Genomic DNA, 21,436 nt, shown 5'->3' with positions numbered 1-21,436 from the left:
GAGTACAAAGAGCCGGTGTATAATATCTAATTGTACAAAAGGACTGGGATTTCTCAATGACTGCTCATCTGGAGTCTCAAGGGCATGCTCACTGTGGTTTCCTGATTTTTAGAAGCCGGTTTAAAAAATGAGTGTATTAAAGAGTAATTTGCCTGAAAGTTCAGGAAGTTTGGGGTGGTGAAGGGCGGGTGGAAAGGGGGGAGAGAGAGAGAGAGAGAGAAGAGGAAGGAAGGAAAAAGAAAGAGGGAGAAACACAAAGAGAGGGAGAGAAAAAAGAGGAGGAGAAGAGAAAGCAAAAGGGCTATCGGCACACTGGCTTGGACATGATTGTGTTTGTCATCTGTTTTCTTTCCCCTTTAGGATGTTCACCATGGCAACGGTACACAGCAGGCTTTTTATGCTGACCCCAGCATCCTGTATGTCTCTCTCCATCGCTATGATGAAGGCAACTTCTTCCCTGGCAGCGGAGCCCCAAATGAGGTTAGGTTTATTTCTTTAGAGCCCCAATTTTATTTGTATCTTTTCGGGTAATTGCGTTGCATGATTACCCCTAATTTTCTCATCCTCGACTGGTGCTTTAAATTGCACTAGATTACCAAATAGTCCACTGGGGCCAAGGGACCAGCGCAGAACAAGTGCATAACCCAGAACAGTCCTTGTCAAATGGAGGCCAGGTTGATTTGACATGCCGTTTGATGTTTGTTTCAAAAGGACGTTTTTTGGATGTTTTCTTATTTTGATTCACTCCTGGCCTTTCCTCTCTCCCACCCCCCTTCCTCTGGCACTTCTCCCCCTTCTCCTTTCAGGTTGGAAGTGGCCCTGGCGAAGGTTATAATATAAATATTGCTTGGACAGGTGGCTTGGATCCCCCCATGGGAGACGCAGAGTACCTCACAGCATACAGGTTGGTTCTTGTTTCCTTCTGAAAGTGCCAAACAGAAGTAACCGAGCTTGAAACGTACAAGAGTTAGAACTGCAGCAATCTTGAAAGCCATAAACGTGACCCATGGTGGAACCTGGCTTCAAGTTTTTGAAAAAAAAGAAGAAAGAAAGATCTGTTATTATGTAGTGTTTGGAGACTTTGCTGAATTTCATAAAGAGTCAATGTTAATATTGCTGGCCACCCACGAGAGAAACACACACACCACTTCATGCCTGAAGCAATCATGAAGTAGCCTAGATTGCTGGATTGTTTTGGTTTTTTGCCCCCACCCTGTAAACTGGTTAAAATTAGAAGCCTTTTCAAAGGTAAGACATATAATGAAAATCCTGAGTAAAGTGTTGGCATCATGATCTAACCAGGATCACGCTCAGTTCCCATTCATTCCCTAGAACTTGCTTCCTGGTATATGGAAACTCACCGTTACACCCTGACCAAACATATACGGAACTAAGACCTACTGTTGCCAATGACATCCATAATCTTCCATGTAAGATGTTTAATAATGGGGGTGTCAATTAATGGGAATGCAAGTTGAGTGGTTAATGGGCATCACAAGCAGCCATTGCGCACATTCCCCTGGCCTCATGGAGAATATGGACACAATCCATTCGTGAAGAGGGAATTGTGCATCTTCCCGAGTCAATATAGCAGACTTTGGGGGATGTGCCTATCTCGGCTGAATTTTGTACATTCTCTGGGCAGTATGCACAATCTCTGGTCAGTATGCACAACCTCCATGAAATATGTCTTATTCTTTCTGCGTTTCATTCAGAAATGTGACCCCCTTCCAGGCTGCTTCTGGACCACGGCCTAATCTTAAATAGCCCACAACATACCATTCAAGCCAAGAGGACTCCAGAAAAATATTAACTTTCTTCTAATGTTCAACCTCCTTTACACCACTCTCGGTTGTTCCCCAGTCAGCTGAGCTACACAAGGGGGATTGCACATGTGTATTGTGGTCAACAAATGAATATTCATTGAAAGAGAGAGAAAAGTAGAGTTTTCACCTCTTAAAGAAAAGTTAGACTGAAATATTATAAATATTTAGCTGGGAGTATGCCTCATTGATTCAGCGGGGCTTACTTCTGAGTAGATCCACACAGGATTGGGTCATTAGTTGACCATTTCAGCCAATTAATTAATTATATGTACATAGATTTTCATATGGTTAAATATTATTTCTGCAGAGAGAAAAAGTATCCTTTGTTTTTATACTATGTGTGTACTGTGTCCTATGTGTGTCACCATCCTAGAAGAGATATTTCAGTCTGAGTTTGGGAAAAGAGGGGAGTGCCTCTTCTTGGATGGCTACAATTTTTGCAAGTCTTTATATTTAAAATAACGGAGGCAGAATCTGCTGCCAGATTAGTGGCATTCTTTAGCAAATTGCAATATTTTTAGTTGGTCAGTTGTTTGTTTGCTGTGTATTATTCACACCCTGCATTGCAATTAAAATAGTCAAAAGGCATAATATAGTCAAAAGGACCACAAGAGTCATCTAGTCCAACTCCCTGCAATGCAGGAATCTTTCACCCCATGTGGGGCTCGAACCCTGATATTAAGAGTCTCATGATCTAGTGACTGAGCTATCCAGCCTATCGGGCTAATTAGCCCCCCTACCCCAGCATCGTCATTTGGCCAACAAGGTCATTTCAGTCAAGGCACATTGACCTGGTGGGATAGGCTAACTTGTGGATGTACCAAATTCAAAAGGAAGAATGCTCCTGATTCTTCCTTTCCTGCTGTAGCTCGAATTTTGTGCTTTTAAAATTTGATACCTTTTTATATCATCCTGCATGTAGAGTATTGCTTTCCTATATTGCTTTCCTGTATTGCTTTCTACAGCTTTCTACAGCAACAGGAAAGCAATACAGGAAAGCAATACTCTACACTGCACAGCACCTCATCTTGAGAAAAAGCACCAAATTTGAGCTGGGCCTGAAGAAACTTCCTTTGCAGCCTCAGCTTCAATTCAAAGGGGGGAAATGGGGGAGTGCACCTGGGTCACATTCACACCTTTACATATAGAGTACCTGGCTTCCCCCAAAGAATCCTGGGAACCGTAGTTTTTTTAAGGATGCTGGAAATTGTATCTGTAAAGCATAAACTACAGCTCCCAGGATTCTTTGGGGGAAGCCATGACTTATCAAAGTGCTCTAAATGTATGGTGGGATGTGGCCTTAGAGTGCACTCCCCATTTTCCCTTTATACCTGTAGAAGGAAGTTAAAACTACCTGACACCATGTGGCACATTCAGTGATTGATAGGTAGGCAGCCCAACCAACATGTCAAAGCTGCTCATGGAGGCTTGGCCAATCTTGGATCCAGCTCTTTGTTGCATCCAGTTCCCTACCCATAGAAGTGTGTTCAGCAGATTTTTCTTGTCCCTGACAGCTGGTGTCATCATATTCCAGGTTTCATTCTGTTTCTTTTGGAGGGAGTGGGCAGACATTACTGCTGTTGGATTCACAGGTTCAGGGATAGCAAAGATGTCAACACACTGAAACAGCCCTTTGGATATAGCCACACCACCTCTTGGTCCCTGGCTGTTGATACCACAGTTTAACCAATTAATCAAATAAATGTGGCATCTCTCGCCGATTTTCTGCTTTAAGATATCAAACCTGCCTTTCACATCCAAATCCAAATGTATTAATAAGGCAGCCAAATACAGGTTGTTGCCAAACAGTAGCATATAAATTTAAAATGTAGCTAAGAATTATACATATAAATAAAAAAAACCCATGATCCATGCAATAAATAAAGCACACATGAAAGAACAGAATCTTAAATCTCATCTACCTAGTCTATGTTGAGCAGCCTTCACTGTGAGTTTAGCTATATTAAGCACTACAAACTTGTATCAACCAGACAACAGATATTTAATCTTATCCATGTTACCAACTGTAGCAGCCAGTGCTAAAGATTTCTCCTTATATTTTAGCCTAGGTGTTTCAGACAGTTTAAAGTGTAGTGTATTGTGTACTCTACCCAGGGGCTACCACATACGCAAAAGTACTTTCATGTCCAGTTTTCTGCTATTGCAGCTGCACAGCTCATTTTTTTCTCTCCTCCCTCTTACAGTGAAATTGCTTGATGAAGTAATGCATGTCAGGAGTGGGCAAACAGTTGGCATTGGGTCAAGAATGCCAGGTCAAGTTTGCAAAAGCTAGTTCAGGACTTTACCAGCTGACAACGAAACCACTAATTTCTGCTCTGACCAATGTCAGAACTTATAATTGCAAATGTTATATCTGCTGCATACCTTCGCTGCACTGCAAATATACCACAAAATCTATAAAACCTGCCTTTCCTCTACCCCCCAGGACTCTTGGGTGGTCCAGGAAAGCACAGCGCTGAGGTGGTTTTATATTCAGACATAACACACCTGACATCGACCCCAAACACACAAGCAACATAAAATCACAGCCTCGTACTGTTTCTGTGAAATGGGTTTTGATTTCATATACATAATTTGCCTATCGTGGAAAACACCTTGTCAAAGATTCAATTACTTTTAAGGTACTCCCTCCAACCTGGTGAACCTCAGATGGTACCCACTGCTATATTTTCATTAATCATTTGCTGAGGTCAATCAAAAAGTTGGGGGGGGGGGAAATAGGCTGTTTAGATGGCACAAGGGTTTGGTGCTGGAGTTCAACTTCTCTCACCTCCTAAAAGCTTGGTTCACATTCAACCCCAGTTAGGGAATAAGGGTAGAATACTAGAAGCTGAGCCAAGCACATTTGGTGTTTAGTTCAACCGCATGGCTATCAGAAAAATTACCACAGTTGGACCGATGGTATCTCATCTGAAGGGGCAGGGAGGAATGCACCCTGAGGTAACTTAGCACATGGGTCAGTCACTGAAACTAAACCCTGTCTTTTTCATTCAGAATCAAGGAACATTTGGAACCTGCAGTGTGAAGTGAATTATGCAGTGCTCCCACTCTCCAAATGGCTTCTGATGCTGTGGAGGTTTGCTTGTGGTCAAGGAAAGCGGCTGCCTTGCCATATCCACATGCTTTGATTTCGCTTCCTTTCGTGTATGAAAGAGCAATTTAGCCCATTTAACTGAACAGTTTACTTAGGCGGATAGCCTGGGCTGAATGCCCTTGTAGTAAAATAAGACGCCTAGCCCTGTGTGGGACATAAACTGAACATCCTACTCCATGGCTGCTATGCCTTCTTGACTATCATAGTCATGGTCTCCCCAACCCACCCAGTGGTGACTGGTGTCCTTAGGGACTGGATGGGCAGAAGGTAGGAAGACCAACAGTATGTGGCGCCAGAGCCAACGACAGCCAAAGCCAATCTATTCTAGCTTTGTCCCCATCCTTTCTCCTGCTAGGATTATGCTGAGGCAATACTGAGACTAAGGAAGAGGAGTCTCACCCCAGACTTGTTGTAAGTGAAAAGGCAAGCAGGTGGTAGCTGGCTGGTGGCAGACTGAACAGTGCTCATTTCACTCTAATGGATTAGCTCCCACATGCTCTTTCTTTCTATTTTTCTTTATGGGTCAGGGATTTTCTGTTACATATGCTCTCCATAATTTTTACAGTTGCTGTGCCCATGTCCTAAAATGTAGAGAAGGGAATTCAAAGGAAGTGTACTCCCAAATTACAGGACCGACCCCATAGTTACACAGGGGGTACTGTGTAAGCAAGGAAGCAGAAAAATTTATTTGACTGTAAGTGGTCAAAACTCTTACTGATATGAAATCATTGTTCAGCCAGATAGATTAAAGGAAGAGTTAGACACTGGTTTTGGCTAGGTATGGCAGAGGAGGAAATACCCAGTGATTGGGATGCAAAAAATGGGGGCATGCCTAGACCTGACAGGATAATTTAAACTAGAGTTACTCTGAAAATGAACAAAAATGCAATGCAAGACAAAAATGGTGGCTCTGTCGAAATAGAAAATGTTTCAAAATATTGGCAAAAAACCACATCAAAATCTGAATTGCTGTTGTTTCAAATCTGCCACCTCTTTATCCAAGAAAAGGTTGTTATTTTCAGGATGGATTCTTGAAATCTCTTCCTTTTTGCAGAATTCTAACTCTTTCCATACCAAACCACTCTTTTAAGATTTCCAAAGCCTGTGGCAACTTCTTTGAGCCAAGATCCTTTTCAAACTGGGAATGTTTATTTCCCAGTTTTCTTGAATTATGGTTTGATGCTACAACCTTTGCTTTGCAGTAGCGCCACAGGCTTGGTACGTGTTAATGAGAATGGTTCGTGGTTTATTATGGTTAATGGTTAATTATGTAGCCTTAAAGATGCGTAAATATATAAACATGCTCTTCAGAATATATCTTGTTTGAGGGGCCAATGCACAAGGGAAGATAGATGGTGAAAGGAGAGCAGGGAGCATGCCGTGTGGAACAAAATCATGCTTATAATCTCACGGTCATGGGTTTGAGCCCCATATTGGGCAAAAGATTCCTGTATTGCAGGAAGTTGGCCTAGATGACACTTGTTCCAGCTCTACAGTTCTAAGATTTGAAGATTCTATGACACAGCCTGCTTGCTCTTTTAATGCATTGTCATAGGTTTCAGAGTTATGTCTGAATCTTTCCAGTGTGGCTGTGAGCAAAAATGCTCATGCCGAAATATCTGTGGGTCTGAATTAGAAAGAACAATTGCAAAAGCAGTGAAGGACGGAGACCTTTTGCTTTGGGCGATGGATTTTCCGCATATATCTGTCTGGGGGAGGCAGGAAATCAGAATTACCAATGGAATTTATTCCTTTAGTGGGCTTCACACACCCCCCTCATTTAAACCCTTTAAATGCACAAAGGAAACAAAGCAAAATGAACACGTCTCCTCCCTCAAGCTCACTTTACAAAAGAAAATGAATGGGGCGGGCGTTCTTTTTAGGGGTCCGGCAATGATGACAGCTGCAAACATTTGATTTTTAGACGCTGGCTTCCCAAGATGGGCCATAGGAATGGAGGCAGGGGAGCCAGAATGGAAACTGGTGAATTAAAAATGGAGCCAGGGGAGAACCTGACAGGTCAGAGAAGGAGCTCAGTAGAAAGTAGTCGATTACAGGCAATCGATTCACAGGCCTTCCATAGTTTGGCCTGAGAAGTGCTTTGGCCTGAGTGCTCAGTGCAGGCCTCCCCATTTGGCCCATGAGGCTGTTTTGGCCACACTCACCTGCTCTACACCTAGCATCATCTATGGTATTGGGTGGGGAGAAGGCTGAGACAAATGGGGGGAGGAGACTGGTGGCACCTGCAAGGGCTAATGCACACCATGTGAAGTTTTTGCAAGGACTGGAAGTCAGTTGATCAGCTTGCACAGCTCAGAGAGGAGAAATGGGCACAAATAGCCCCAGCCATACCCTCTGCTACCATGACTTTCCTTTTGCAGGATCCTAAAATAAGTTCTCGGTCTTGGGAGTGGGGAGAGAGAAGGCAGCAGAAGTGGGGGAAGGTCGTAAGATCAGGGTGAACACAAGCAATCTCACTCAAGTATTTGAACAAAAGCTCTTGAATGCTCCCTGCCTAACAGAATCCTGCAGTTCAAAGATAAAGGAAAGTCAGGACAAAATCTTATGTGTCTGATGGGACATGAATTGGGGGGGGGGTTAGGAGGAGCACTGCAAATAATAATAATAATTATATATCTTTACCCACCTGGCTTTGACGTTAGCTGACTTTTCATACTCTAATATTCTTTACCTATCAAAATGCAATCTTGCTGATTGGGAAGTTTTTGTAGTAGCTGACAGGCAACCTTAAGTGATGATAATGCCCAAAACTTTCCCCTTTTTAAACTGGGCCATTTTAAAAATTAGTATTAGCACAGTCCCATAAGGTTTATCTGAAAAGCAGCTTGGGGTGGTTGAACACCTGTCCTTTTAGCATCATTTATGACTAAACGACTAAACAACAACAAACATTTTTATAACTCCAAAAATGTGTAGGTGAACAGTGTCTACCGATTTCCTCCAGGATTGGCCTGTGTTCCCCATATGTTCCCCTGCTTCTCAATGGGGGCATTTTATAATGCTTAAGTGAATGGCTCACCTTCTTCTCTTTTGCTCACTATGTACAGAAGAATGATGCCGAGATTAGGGGTGTGTGTGTGTTTTGTGCCATGTTTCATTCTGGGAAAAACAAGTTTTCCCAGGGATTGTTTCATCCTTGTATGGGCCTCCAAAAGAGTCCATTTTCTTGTAGATACGTAACAGAATACCCTTGAGTAGATTGCCAGTGGAGGGAACTGAAGCTGAGTGCTACTTTTACAACCACAGCCTTCTCCTGTGTGAGATAAAAGTTCCAGGCCTGCTAGTTTGGAGTCAGCAGGGAGCTCCGAAGTGATAGCTCCAGCAAGAGTATCCCAAGGGCTATTTATTTAAAAGCAAAGGAGCCAAGTTCATTCCCTACCTTTGTACTTGCCTTTAAGGTTTCTTGCAGCAATTATGCAAAACCTCAATGATTTCACATTTCAAACCTCAGTGTTTCTACATTTCATGTTCATGGGGCGTTTTTAGCTGCTCATGGTATGGTTGTGAAAGTTGTGTTGTAGGGTGTGTCTATTCATGGATGCTTTTTAAAAAAAGAAAAAAGTTTGACTTATTTAGTTATTTTAGCCAGGGCTTTTTTTCAGCCGCAACTCAGTTCTGGCACTTCTCAGCTGGGCACCATTGCCATTCTGAGAGAACAAGGAAGGTGTTTGTGGTGAGTTCTGGAACCAATTTTTCTAGAAAAATAGCCCTGATTTTAGCACCTGCAGCTTATTTTCAGTTCTTTGGTTCAGCCATCGAGCAACCCAACAAAGCCTGTTACTATTCTTCCCATTTTGCAATTGGGCAAATAGGGGTCAGCAGAGTCTGAGGTGAAGGACACAATGGTGCTACCTATTCAAAACCAACTGGGCTGGCAGCTGAATCTTCAGTATCTGTGATGGGACAGCATTGTGCATCACACCTGAGAGGAGCAGGCTGGGTTAAGAAGAGCAGTGTAGGATGCCTAGCTCTCCCCAACAACCCCTTGCCATTGCTCACTGCACCCCTCCAGAAGTGGTTATGGGGGGACACTTCTGCAGCATCCAAGAAAAGAGGAAATACACCACTACTTCTACCCCCCAAAAGAGGAAGACACCAACTTGCATAAAATGTGCATGGGCTATTTCTACACATGCAAATTTATAAATAAGAATTTATGCATTTATTAATTACATTTATATTCAGCCTTTCCCTCCAAGGATCACAGGGTGATGCACTTGGTTTTCTGCTCCCCATTTTATCGTCACAACTACCCTGTGAGGTTGAGAGACAGTGGTAGGCCCAATTTCACCCAGTGAGCTTCATGGCTGAGTAGGGATTCGAAAGCCTGGTCTCTCAGGCCAAAGCCCAACACTGTGGACCATTACAACACACTTGAATTGAAACAGAAAGACCAAACATAGTAGGGAAGACTGTGACCAGGTGCCGTTTGTGGCTGCTCGGTCTGCTGTCGAGTTGATAGGCAACTTCAAGACCTCTGCTGTCTCTGGTTGTGGTTTGTTGCATTTAAACTGGACTTGGGCTGGACAGCTCTTCAAGAAGAGGACTCCAGCAATTGGAGGGTCGTACTCTGTAAAGTAGGCCACACAGTCAAACCGACTGACTAACTGCTTCCTAGATTTCTCACAGGGCCTGTTCTTGGAGATTTAGACCTCTGGCTTCTACTCTTCTGAGACTCACACGTGTTTCTTCACATTTAACATCTCATGGCAGCGGGGGCAGGGAGGGGGGGGGAAAGCTGCAGGGAAAAGGACAGTCTGTGAAAGGCTTATGTGCTCCTCTGCTCCCGTTCACCCCCTTGGGAACCAGCTCTTCCACATTTCAGGGGCCAAAGGGGCTACAGCTACGCAAGTCTGTAATGTATAGTTTGTCTAAAGCAGTGGGCCACACTGTCTCTAAACCAGCATTAATCCTCGAGAAAGAGGTGGACATAATTTCAGAAGGATTTTTTATTTTAATGTAAAGCAAAGAACTTTTTCTGAAAGTGGAGGTAATCACTATAGCACCCTGTTCAATAGTGAAATGGGAATATTTTCAGGATGACAAGTGAGAAATAGACTAACTGGTGTCTTCATGGCTAGAGTGACAATAGCGAGAAAGAAAGCATTGACCGGGGGGCGGGGGCGGGGGGGGGCGGGGAGAGAACTATATGAGAGCTACATACTGTGCTTGAAAATGAACAGAACTCAGGAATTGCCAGAAAACATTTCCCAGAGCTCCACAATCATCACATTCCCTCCAAGTTTGTCCTTGTTTCCAAGTTTGTTCTCATATGGTGTAATCAGGGTGAAAAGTGATGAGGCGAGATAAAACTCACTATCCGTGGGCTCACTTGCTTTGCACTTTATTCCTGTTATATGTGCCTGAGTTAAGTTCTGTAGTGTCACTGTTTTTTAATTTTTAAAAAAGCAACTTGCAGAGAGGGTTGACCTTACATCGCACCACAAAGCAATAAATGTTAGGTAGACTCCTGAAAAGGGGCAAGGGAATTGCCTCTTGCATTTTCACTTCCGAGAACAGTCTAGTCTTGCAGCTTGTCTGAAGAGCACCAGCTGCTTTCGTGGGGAAATGGTGAGAAACCCTAAGAAGGGGTCCTTGATAAAAATTAATTTCTCCAGAAAAGTACAAGGATTTATGTGGCACTTCCATAATAATTATTGGTTTATTTAATTCTGTTGAGCAAGAGTTGATTTTCTTGACAGTCTGAGTTGTTGCACACTATGCCTTAATTCTTGGCATCTTTAATGTCAATGTCCAAGGGACATTGTTTGGAGGAAGGAATGGAAAAAGGTTTGTTAGGGGAACGAGAGAGAAAATGCAACACCTAGAGGTCTTCTGACTGGCTTGTTATACTTCAAAGTTTACAATAAAGCTATACCAGCAACCCTGCATTTATTTTGTGACACACAATCTCCTTTTTTCTTTCTTTCTTTTCCTTTTTTTATTTGGGAACTCCAACTTCTTCTCGCCAAAACACCTTTGACTCCCTTTGCTATTCCCCCTGAAACCAGCTTTTGAAAACAGCAGATGAAGCTCATTTAATCCACTGGAGAGCCAGAACAAAACCTTTTCATTGCACAAATTAATTACTGCAACTCAACTTTCTTACGGATGCACAATTCCTTTTATTGGCACGTCTGCATAGGGGGCAGGCAAGAGAGAGGATAATAAACAGTGCATGCATCCACTTTTATGTGATTTGAGTTGAAAACTGATTAAAGTCCTAGCCTCTAGATATTTTCCAAGAATGGTTCAGGCTTTATCATAAGAGTCTCTAACATTTACAAAAAATGGTGAAATGAAATATTGCAAGTGTGTGGGTGATAAATCATGTTCCCCATTTTATATACAAATGTTCTATATAAACTGGCAATGAAATGAGAAAAATCATCTGCAAGATCCTTGAAAAAAAGAAAACAAAATTATTATGATTTTTATTTATTGAATTTATATACCTCCCTATACCCGGAGGTCTCAGGGTGGAACCCCAAGTTTCTGTGGGTGCATTCATCAATATTTTAAATTATTCTCCCCATACATTGAATTGTATGGATACCTGCAAGCTGTAGCTAACCACAGCTGTTTCCAGGTTAGTTAGAAGGAGCAATATAATTCACTGATTGACCCTGAAATATCCTGACACAACTATGGCTAGTAGGGGCTTATAGGATGATGGGTTTGCAATAGTAATGGGGGACAAATTCAGATTTTTTTTGCACCTGATTATCACTTCCTGAAACAATATGCGAACCGAAATGCAGGCCACCTTTGAAATTTGCACTTTTTCCGAATTTGTGATACAATTCCTCAACCAAAAAAAAAAAAATATGTGCACATGAATAGGTATATGGTGCTTAAAATGCATACGTTAATGAACATAAAGTTCAAAATGCATTCTGCTATGGGGAACTGCTTGTAGAAATGTGTCAATTAGGCAAAATCACATGCAAACATGGGCATGTTGGGTGAAATCCACAGTAAAGTCCTGACACACTTCGGTGAGGGCTTAAAAATAGTATAAAATTTCAGACTGATGCTTTTATTTATGCTGGAAGCTGCCCTGAGTTGCTGGGACGGCCCAGTCAATGGGCAGGGTACAGGTAATAAAATTAATAATAATAATAATAATAAAAGAGGAGAAGTAAACTTAAGGTTGTAAAAATGACAGGTTGAGAGAAGCTGAAATGGACAGTTTAGTTGGGGAAATTCCTCAGTATATAGAATCAGACTGAAACTCTTGATTATCTGTACTGAGGTTGCTGAAAATAATATCTAGAATTGGCACACTTTCCTGTGCCAGTGCCCAGTATGTTTTAGTTGTCCAGCCCAGTTCTAATGTAAAATTGTGTAAGCATTTGGGTCTTTGATGCAACCCTTCTAGAAGTTGACATCATTACAGCATTTGCACCCTGGTGCTTTATATGTATTGTTTAACTGCTTTCCTTTGGTGGATATTTTATTAAGGTCTCATTTTCCAGAATGAGAAGGAAGGGTCATTTCCAAAGTAGCAGAAACCAGGTTAGCCACATGCTTCTTTTAAATATCTGTTTTATGTAGCTTAGCTAATGAGACCACCTCTGCCTATTCTTTTTGTTTGTTTTCTTAAATTTTTTTTTAAAAAATGTCACAGTGTGGATGCAGCTGTATAAATTTGTTTCTGCCTATTAATATGTAAACACACCCCATCCAGACAAAGTAGAGGTCCTGTTGGCAGGTCTGCCTGCCTGCCTGTGGCTGCAAACTGTTTAGGAGGAGATAAGGCTCATCTTAACGTTTCAGGTGCCCTTGAGTCCCACACAGTAATTAGAAGAGGGCCGAGTGGCCTGGTCAGTGACTCAGTGGTTGACCAGGTAGGGCTCAGAAACACTCCTTTCTGAAATGACAAACAGCTGCTGCTAGTCAGCATATATGATGCGTAAGATCCTAAGAACAGCCTGGCTGTTTTACACCCATTTAGCTAAGCAGATGCTTCTGTGAAGCCCAAAAGCAGGACATGAGCACAATAGCACTCACCCTACTTGCAATTTTCAGCAGCAGCAGACCGCATATTGCTTGTGGCACTACAGGGCCATTGGTCTGACTCAGTATAAGGCAGCTTCCTATGTTTCTAAAAGGGACGTGGGTGGTGCTCTGGCCTAAACCACTGGGCCTCTTGGGCTTGCCTCAGAAGGTCAGCGGTTCAAATCCCTGTGACGGAGTGAGCTCCCGTTGCTCAGTCCCAGCTCCTGCCAACCTAGCAGTTCAAAAGCACGCCAAAAAGTGCAAGTAGATTAATAGGTACCGCTCCGGCAGGAAGGTAAACGGCATTTTCATGCACTGCTCTGGTTTCGGTGTTCCATCACACCAGAAGCAGCTAAGTCATGCTGGCCACATGACCCGGAAAGCTGTCTGTGGACAAACGCCGGCTCCCTCCGCCTGAAAGCGAGATGAGCGCCACAACTCCATAGTCTCCTTTGACTGGACTTAACCGTCCAGGGGTCCTTTACCTTTTTACGTATGTTTCTAACCTTACAGCACCTTGGTTTTTCACTCTCCCTCCTTACCTGCCTCAGAACTCCCCCTTCTTCTCCAACGTCCTCTGAATATTCAGCCCTCACTTAGGAAGGCAATCTCTTTTCAAACCTCAGTTCAAATTATAGCTACTGTGTGTTGGATTAAGGCGTGGCACTCAACCCACAGAAGTGTGGCACACGTCCTGGGGGCATGGCACGCCACCTGAGGGGGTGTGGTGCCTAGTAGGGGCAGAGGGGCAGCCGCCATAGCACCCCACCAGAATCACACTGCCGGGGGCGGTTCGCTCCCCCTGCACTCCTCTTCCTCCGCTAGTGCTTGGAAGAAAAGGTAGAATATAAATGGATAAATAAATAAATTCATAATCATAAATGTGTGGAACACTAGAAGAGGTTTAAACAAAACAAGTTTAAGAGAGCTACCATTGAACTGGCTAATCCTAAATTAGGAGAAGCCAGCATAGTTGTTGGATCCCAACTTCCACCATCGCTGATCATTGGCTGATGAGACCTCTAGTTTTAGCTCAGTCTGTATCTGTGTTGGATTTCAAATTGTTTTTATTCATGACATTGTTTTCATTGTTGATGTTTTAATAGTTAAATTGCTTCAATATGTTTTCTGGGAAGAAATCAATAAATGAAATGAAAAAAACTTGTGGAAGGTACTCTGTTGGCTACCCTGTCTGAAGCCAAACCAACGGGATCAGCGTACTTCTTTAAATGACAAATTTAAGGGGGTTTGGAGGAGGAACAAAAAACGGTGCCGTCTAACATGAGTTCCATATGTGATACCAAATAGGTGGCACAGTTTTACACAGCTGCATGGAATATGATTGGGAACTTATTCATTCATTCACTCATTTTATTTGCATGAGGCTTTTCCACACACACAAAAACCATGCTCAAAGCAGCTTGCAACAAAGAAACAGGGACGCATTTCAAACAAACAGTACGAAAAGAGTTTCATAATAATGTAGCAAAACAATGACGTAATATCGATTTCATAGTGGCATAGTCAAACAACAAGATAGTAACAATTTCATAAGAACACAGCAAAACAAAGACAGAATAACATCCATAAACCACATTTCCATATTTTAAATATCACAAAATTTCTTAAACATAATGCAGCATACAACAGCAAAAATAACAAGGGAGCTTTGCAGTTTCACCTCAGTCCTAAAACATCCCTCCCATGACGTTCCTCAAATTCTTGAAGCAAAACCATAAAAGGGAAAACTTCATGTGATGCTTAAAACAGATTATGGATTAGGTTGTTTTGCCTTCTTCAGTGGTAAAGGGATTTTGTTCCACTTAGGTGGGATCTACATACATGTTAAAAATGTTGTGAATGTTAAATAGTGGGTAGACATAGCAGACGACGCAGCGATTTCTCCAAAGCAGCTCTTTATTTGTAAGCTGGAACAGAACTGAACAGCAAACAGCTCAGTCGGCCTACTTTTATAGGCAGCCAGCTGTCAACATTGTAACAACAACAACCCAGGGTTTCCCGCCTAAGTAACTGACGAGGACCTGAGTGAAAACTATATACACGATACTCCTGGTGGCCAGGGTGAGAACTTCAATACATAACAGTGAAAACTCTCTCTCTCTCTCTCTCTCTCTCTCTCTATATATATATATACACAGTGGTGCCTCGCAAGACGAAAAGAATCCGTTCCGGGAGTCTTTTCGTCTTGCGGTTTTTTCATCTTGCGAAGCAAGCCCATTGACGGAGTAGCGCTATTAGCGCTATTGGCTAAAAAAGGGCTAAAAACAGCTTTTTTGGGGGGGGATTAGCGGTTTTGCTGCTAAAATGCTTTTAGCAGCTTAGCGATTCAGAATAAGGGGTTTTGGAGCAAAAAAAAAAAAAAAAATCGATTTTTTTCGTCATTTTTCGTCTTGCGAAGCAAGCCCATAGGGAAATTCGTCTTGCGAAGCGCCTCTGCAGACGGAAAACCCTTTCGTCTTGCGGGTTTTCCGTCTTGCGAGGCATTCGTCTTGCGGGGCACCACTGTATATTGAAAAATGCATTGAATTTGCTATAGCTCACAGTCTCTGTCTAATATCACAATTGTATATTGCACTTTACAATACATTTGAAATGTTTTATTTGCAGCTGTATAGCTGCGTCCTATTACTGTGGTACTTCATTTGGTTTGTTGTTTCAAGCAACTGTGGAAGACAAAACAATTGAATGTGTTGGGCACACTATTATTTCACAATGATTTCATTTTGAGGCTTTGCTTTCACCTTCACACACAATTCTTTGGTTTCCAGACCTCATGGTGCTGCCCTGAATTTTTTTCTCCTTGAACAAATACCGGTACTTCCCAAACCATGTTTCCTATGGTGCCACATCCCTCAATGACATAAGATTAAAGCACATATAATTTAGAATCCATTCTAGAACTGGTATGATTTCATTACTTTCCAGAGCTTGGTTATGTTGGAAATTCACAGCATTAAAGAAGTTCGTGCAAACTATTATGCAACAAATCAATTCAGACTTGAAATGACATCAGATATTCATTACAATAAGGAACTGGCAGATAAATGGGTATTAGGAAATTTACAAATTTGGGGAGATTATGGTCTAATTGAGACCAGAAATTTATTGGAAAATGGTTTAACAAAGATCTGCAGGCAAATTATTGGTGATGGTGAAACATGCATTTCCCATATTTCATTTCCCCAGTATTTACATAGTAAAGGTAAAGGTAAAGGTAAAGGTACCCCTGCCCATACGGGCCAGTCTTGACAGACTCTAGGGTTGTGCGCCCATCTCACTCAAAGAGGCCGGGGGCCAGCGCTGTCCGAAGACACTTCCGGGTCACGTGGCCAGCGTGACATCGCTGCTCTGGCGAGCCAGAGCCGCACACGGAAACGCCGTTTACCTTCCCGCTAGTAAGCGGTCCCTATTTATCTACTTGCACCCGAGAGTGCTTTCAAACTGCTAGGTTGGCAGGCGCTGGGACCGAACAGCGGGAGCGCACCCCGCCACGGGGATTCGAACCGCCGACCTTGCGATCGGCAAGCCCTAGACGCTGAGGCTTTAACCCACAGCGCCACCCGCATCCCTTACATTTACATAGTGTCTTCTATAATTGCTAAGCATAGTTCATTGAGGGACTGCACACAATTTGAGGTGCTGCTGACTGGTAAATCAGTTAAAGGAATCTTGAGTCAACTATATAAAATTCTAGCTTATCTAGATACTACAAGATACCAGGATAATGAGAAAATGAGATGAATACCAACATCTCACAAACAAGACGGAAATGGAAACATTTCCAACACTTTACAGAGACAAAAGGAAGTTGGTTTTCTGGTGTGTTTAACACCACAGAGATTAAGATGGATATACGTCAACGGGAAAGTCAGCTGTTAGACATGGGATGCAGCTTGTGCTATCTTCATATAAGGTCGTATCCCCAAATAAGAAACTATTGGGTTTTGATAGTAAGTCAGCTGTTAGACATGGGATGCAGCTTGTGCTATCTTATATGAAATAAGGTCCTATCCCCAAATAAGAAACTATTGGGTTTTGATAGGAAATGAAATTATCCCTGGCTATGAGCTGCCTGTGGATCTCTACTAGGCTATGTGGAAGTGTAAAACCTTTGGTTATAGGGAAATGGCTGCACATTTACTGATGAATCTGTCAACCACTGAGGATTGGTTTTATATGGTTAAGCTTGCTAATATTAACAGAGTAAGAGAAGGAACACAGCAAAATGACTCATTTATGCAGAAGTGCAGCTTGTTTGTCCGTTATTGGCGTGAGAAGGTCCAGAACACAGTTTTGTTACATGTTGTGATAGGAACAATCTGATTAATATTTTCCTTCCTTCCTTCCTTCCTTCCTTCCTTCCTTCCTTCCTTCCTTCCCTGCCCCACCCCTTTCTTCCCTGGTTTTTCTTTCCCATTCTCCTTTGTTTTTTTATCTGGAGAATGTAAATAAATAAAATAGACACCCCTTATTTATTTATCAGTTCTGGAGAACCTAAAATAATGGATCTGATGTAGGTTGCTTGTTTGTTTGTTTAAAATACTATTGATCTACTCCTTTCCTGTTGTTGAATTAAGATACCCTGCATATTTCTTTATTATTTTATTTATTTGTTACATTCACATGCCACATTTCCTCCAGTGACCTCATAGATACGGAATCCTTGGCCTGATTTCAAAATAAAAATATTATTGGGGGCGTGGGGGGAAGAAAACTATACCAGACTTCCTATGCACATTTTGCTAATGCGTCAAACAACACTTTCAGAAGTACAATCCGAACGTTGGTGTGTGTGTGTGTTTTTCTCCTTTCCCCTCCCTTTCTATTATAGCCTTATTTCCAGCGGTATTTTCTTGACAAGCTCAGTAAATTGCTGGGTGTATTGGACCTTTGAGGCTTGGGGCAAAGAATGGGAAAATTATTTACAAAAGCTTGAAAATATTTAATCACAAGAGGCAGGGGGCAACAATGTTTTAATTATCAGTACCTTAGGCCATTGGCTGGCTGGAGGCTTTCTCAAACAACCAAATGCACTGAATAGCTGTTTGCCAGCCTTAGGGTCAGGCCTGAGATGAAACAGATAAGATAATTGGCTCTAATGAAATCCAGAAGGCCTTGGCTTTCTTGTTTGAGCTTGGATTTGAAAAGTGCGTGTGGAAGTGAGGCTTAATTCAAACCAGTCCTGAACTAGGCCCATTTCTCAATGACTTTGATATTGTTTGAAGTTCTAAAAGTGTTCGCCACACCACTGGCCTGCTGGGCCGGGCCTCCCCGGTCACCTTAATTACTAAGCTTTATTGCTGACTTTACTACACAGGAAAGGAGCCATTATATGTTCCATCAACATCAGCTCTCCTCAGATTGGAGGAAAGGGCAGGGTGAAAGGCCACTGTAGGAAGGCAAAAACTTCACTTTGAGGTAGTCGGATCATTTACCAGTGTTGAATTTCACTGTGCTATGTGTGGACATTCCTTACAACACAGAAGTCAGATTTCTACTTTAAAAAACATTTTTTTAAAACCCTCCCACGAAAAAAACCCCCAAGTGATTAGTTTTCAAAACATTTTGTTTGTGCTTGATTTGTGAAGGAAGCCTTTCCATTTTTTTTTTTGAGGTTGGGATTCTCACAAAAAGGGGCTATTTAATCACCTTTGAAGGGAAAGATACCAAAGTTTAAGGTGCGTTGCAAATAGAATGGATTCTTAATGCTTCTTTGAAGTGCAAATTAAAGAGGAAACCCTTAGAGTGAGGCCTAACGCCCTAAAGCGTTGGTTCTCCTATATCTGGTTTAATATCTTAGTTTAGGAAAATATGAGTGAATGCAAGGTGTTCTGGAAACATAGGAGGAGTTCCTGTGAGGACTCCCTGCAGTGGAGGTAGATTTTATCTACCCTACTTCTAAAAAGTGGATTATTGTGCCGTTTCCACCAAAAAAGCATTACTGTGTTTCAGTTCCGAAACCGGTTGGCTTTATAATGTGCCAACTGCTCCTTCCACTCTTGCTTTAATAAGCATTTGCAAACAAAGAAATGGGGAAATCTCAAAGGTGCATAAGAAACACTGACGTTTATAAGACTTTTCCTTGGTGAACGAACACTGAGGGTGTCACCAGTCATGGCAATTTAGCTGTTCTAATCATTCTGCTTCAAGCTGAAAACAGAACAGCAACTCTGCTTCCAGGGCTCTAGAATCCAAATGGTTCTCACTAACAAGGAGGACATCCCCCCCTTTCCCCAGACTCAAACATAGGCTAAGATTAGAGTGTTTGGCAGCACCACGGCATGGCAAGATAGGGTTAAACACGCCCTCACCCCTCACTGCAGTTTGAGCCTTGATTGTGTTCCTCTCCTTATGGCTTAATCTTAGAACGTAGGGGAGAAATGGATGTTGTTGGGTTTTGTTTCGTTTTGTTGTGTTTTTTTGCAAAAGGGAAGGTTTAAGCCAGGCATGGCCAAACTTGGCCCTCCAGATGTTTTGGGACTACAATTACCATCATCCCTGACCACTGGTCCTGTTAGCTAAGGATGATGGGAGTTGTAGTTTGTAGTTGTAGGGATGATGGGAGTTGCCGAGTTTGGCCATGCCTGGTTTAAGCAAAAGATATCTAGAGAGGAGGGACGGATCATAAGGAAGGGACTAGAGCCATCTGTACCAGCCATGATCATCTGAGAAAGCTATTGAACAGCTGTGTGGGATGGCTCATCTACACCTGCGGAGATTACGCAGCTTTTTGATTGTGTTTTTAAGAAGTCAGAGTTTTCTTCTAAGCTTAGGGGAGGGCGTGAAACACGCTGGAGGGGGGAACACATGGGAAGGAGGACGGTTTTCTCATGGCGTCATGCAGATGCCTCTTAAAAAGTGAGCGAACAAAGCTTAGTTTTTCCAGAATAAATCTTCAATGGTTCATGGTGGCACAGAACTGCTTGTGCTTGTTTGCTCACCAATCAGCAAATGAAAATGGTATGAAACTGTCTGAGCCATTCTTTTCAGGGAGTCGTTTTACTTGCCACTGAGGAAATCTCAGCTGCATTGGGTCTTTTGCACCATTGAGGGTCATTCCATCCCATGATCCTCTGGTTAATTCATTCCTCTCTTTCGCCTCACTAAGGACTTATACTTAACCACGTAAATAAATCTTTATTTGTAGTGTGCATCCAGCATAAAAGATGCTTCTGTGTCACCTTATGGAAATGAAGACATGGCCACACCAACCTTAAACACATTGCCCATGATCCAGCCATTCAGCTGGAATGGGTGGAAATAGAACACTCCAGGTACTTGCTATTACAGAGGAAATCACCTGCCAAAAGGAGACATCTAAGATATTGGATTGCATACATTTGAGTTGATCTGAGGCACTATGTGGCTTCCAGTGCACAAACTGCATATCTGCATGTGTGTGCTGCTCTTTTCAGCCAAGGGAAAAGCTCTATGGGTGTTAAAAGTGTTGTACATGTGAAAAGTTGTTTCCTTTGCTGAAGTAGGCAGTAGGGGGGCACTTGCAAGCCGAGAGGCTTGTTGCATGAACTGGATCCCCAACTCCACAGTGAATCTCCTGGATAGGGTGCGGGCAAAAGAGCCACTTATAAATATGGGGACCGGTATCTAGGTTGTGATCCAGAGAGCCCCTTTCTAGGCAAGGACATCATAATTTCTCCTACAGTATTCTGCAGCAGCAACTCCTGTGGCATTAGAGGTTTCTGTGGCACGCTTTGGCTTCAGCTTGTTGGACAGCTGTCAGGATATTGTGGCTTGGAAACGCTGTGGTATGCAAGGGGGTTTAGCATGCCTCCCTTGCTGCGGGTCAGGGCTGGCATTTTTTTGTTTCTGCAGCCAATCTCGGGATCAGCCTGTTCAAGATCAAGAAGAAAATGAGGGAACCACGAAACGAGGTTCCCTCAAAGAAGGTAGATTAAATTAGGCTGCCTATATACCATAGATTGAAAGCACGATCCACCAAAGAGCCCTGAGGACTGTAGCTTACCCTTCGCAGAGCTATAATTTCCAGCACCATCCACAAACAACAGTTCCCAGGATTCTTTGCAGGGGGGGGGTGTACTCAAAATGTGCTTTAAATGTATGGTGTAAATGTAGCATTAGTCTTTTTCCACTCTGGAATTCACTCAGCGTTAGCAGATAGAGAACATTTCATTGCTGAAAAGCTGAACATAGGATCTCCTAGTAAAACAATAATTAAAAAAGAAAATCATTCATAGACTGAACTCTCTCTCAAAGATTACTAGAGGTGTGTGGGGGGTGACAGAGAAGATAAAAGAAAAGTACTTATTATAATTTTTGCTTTCCTGATTGCAATAAGCATGAAAGAGCAAGAAGGGGTTAAGGGGGAACCTCTCAGAAAACAAGGTGTTTCCTGCTTGGCAGGGGGTTGGACTCGATGACCCTTGTGGTCTCTTCCAACTCTATGATTCTATTCTATGATTCTAAATGGTAG

At 42.5% G+C, this 21,436-nt stretch overlaps 1 protein-coding gene across 5 annotated transcripts in view; it reads left to right on the top strand.

Annotated features, from left to right (window-relative positions):
- HDAC9 (histone deacetylase 9) overlaps positions 1–21,436 on the top strand; it is a 423,892-nt gene that overhangs the window by 341,186 nt on the left and 61,270 nt on the right. For all 5 annotated transcript variants that reach the window (XM_083405349.1, XM_083405344.1, XM_083405343.1 and 2 more), the window contains 2 exons: positions 361–480; positions 807–904. In XM_083405349.1, the coding sequence (XP_083261475.1) occupies positions 361–480; positions 807–904 (218 nt within the window). The remainder of the gene's footprint in view (positions 1–360; positions 481–806; positions 905–21,436) is intronic.

Source organism: Podarcis tiliguerta, assembly GCF_965153285.1.
Source record: "Podarcis tiliguerta genome assembly, chromosome: 12".
NCBI classification, from domain to species: Eukaryota; Metazoa; Chordata; class Lepidosauria; order Squamata; family Lacertidae; genus Podarcis; species Podarcis tiliguerta.
Note: the sequence above shows the minus strand (reverse complement) of the source record. Positions and strands in the feature narration are given on the sequence as shown.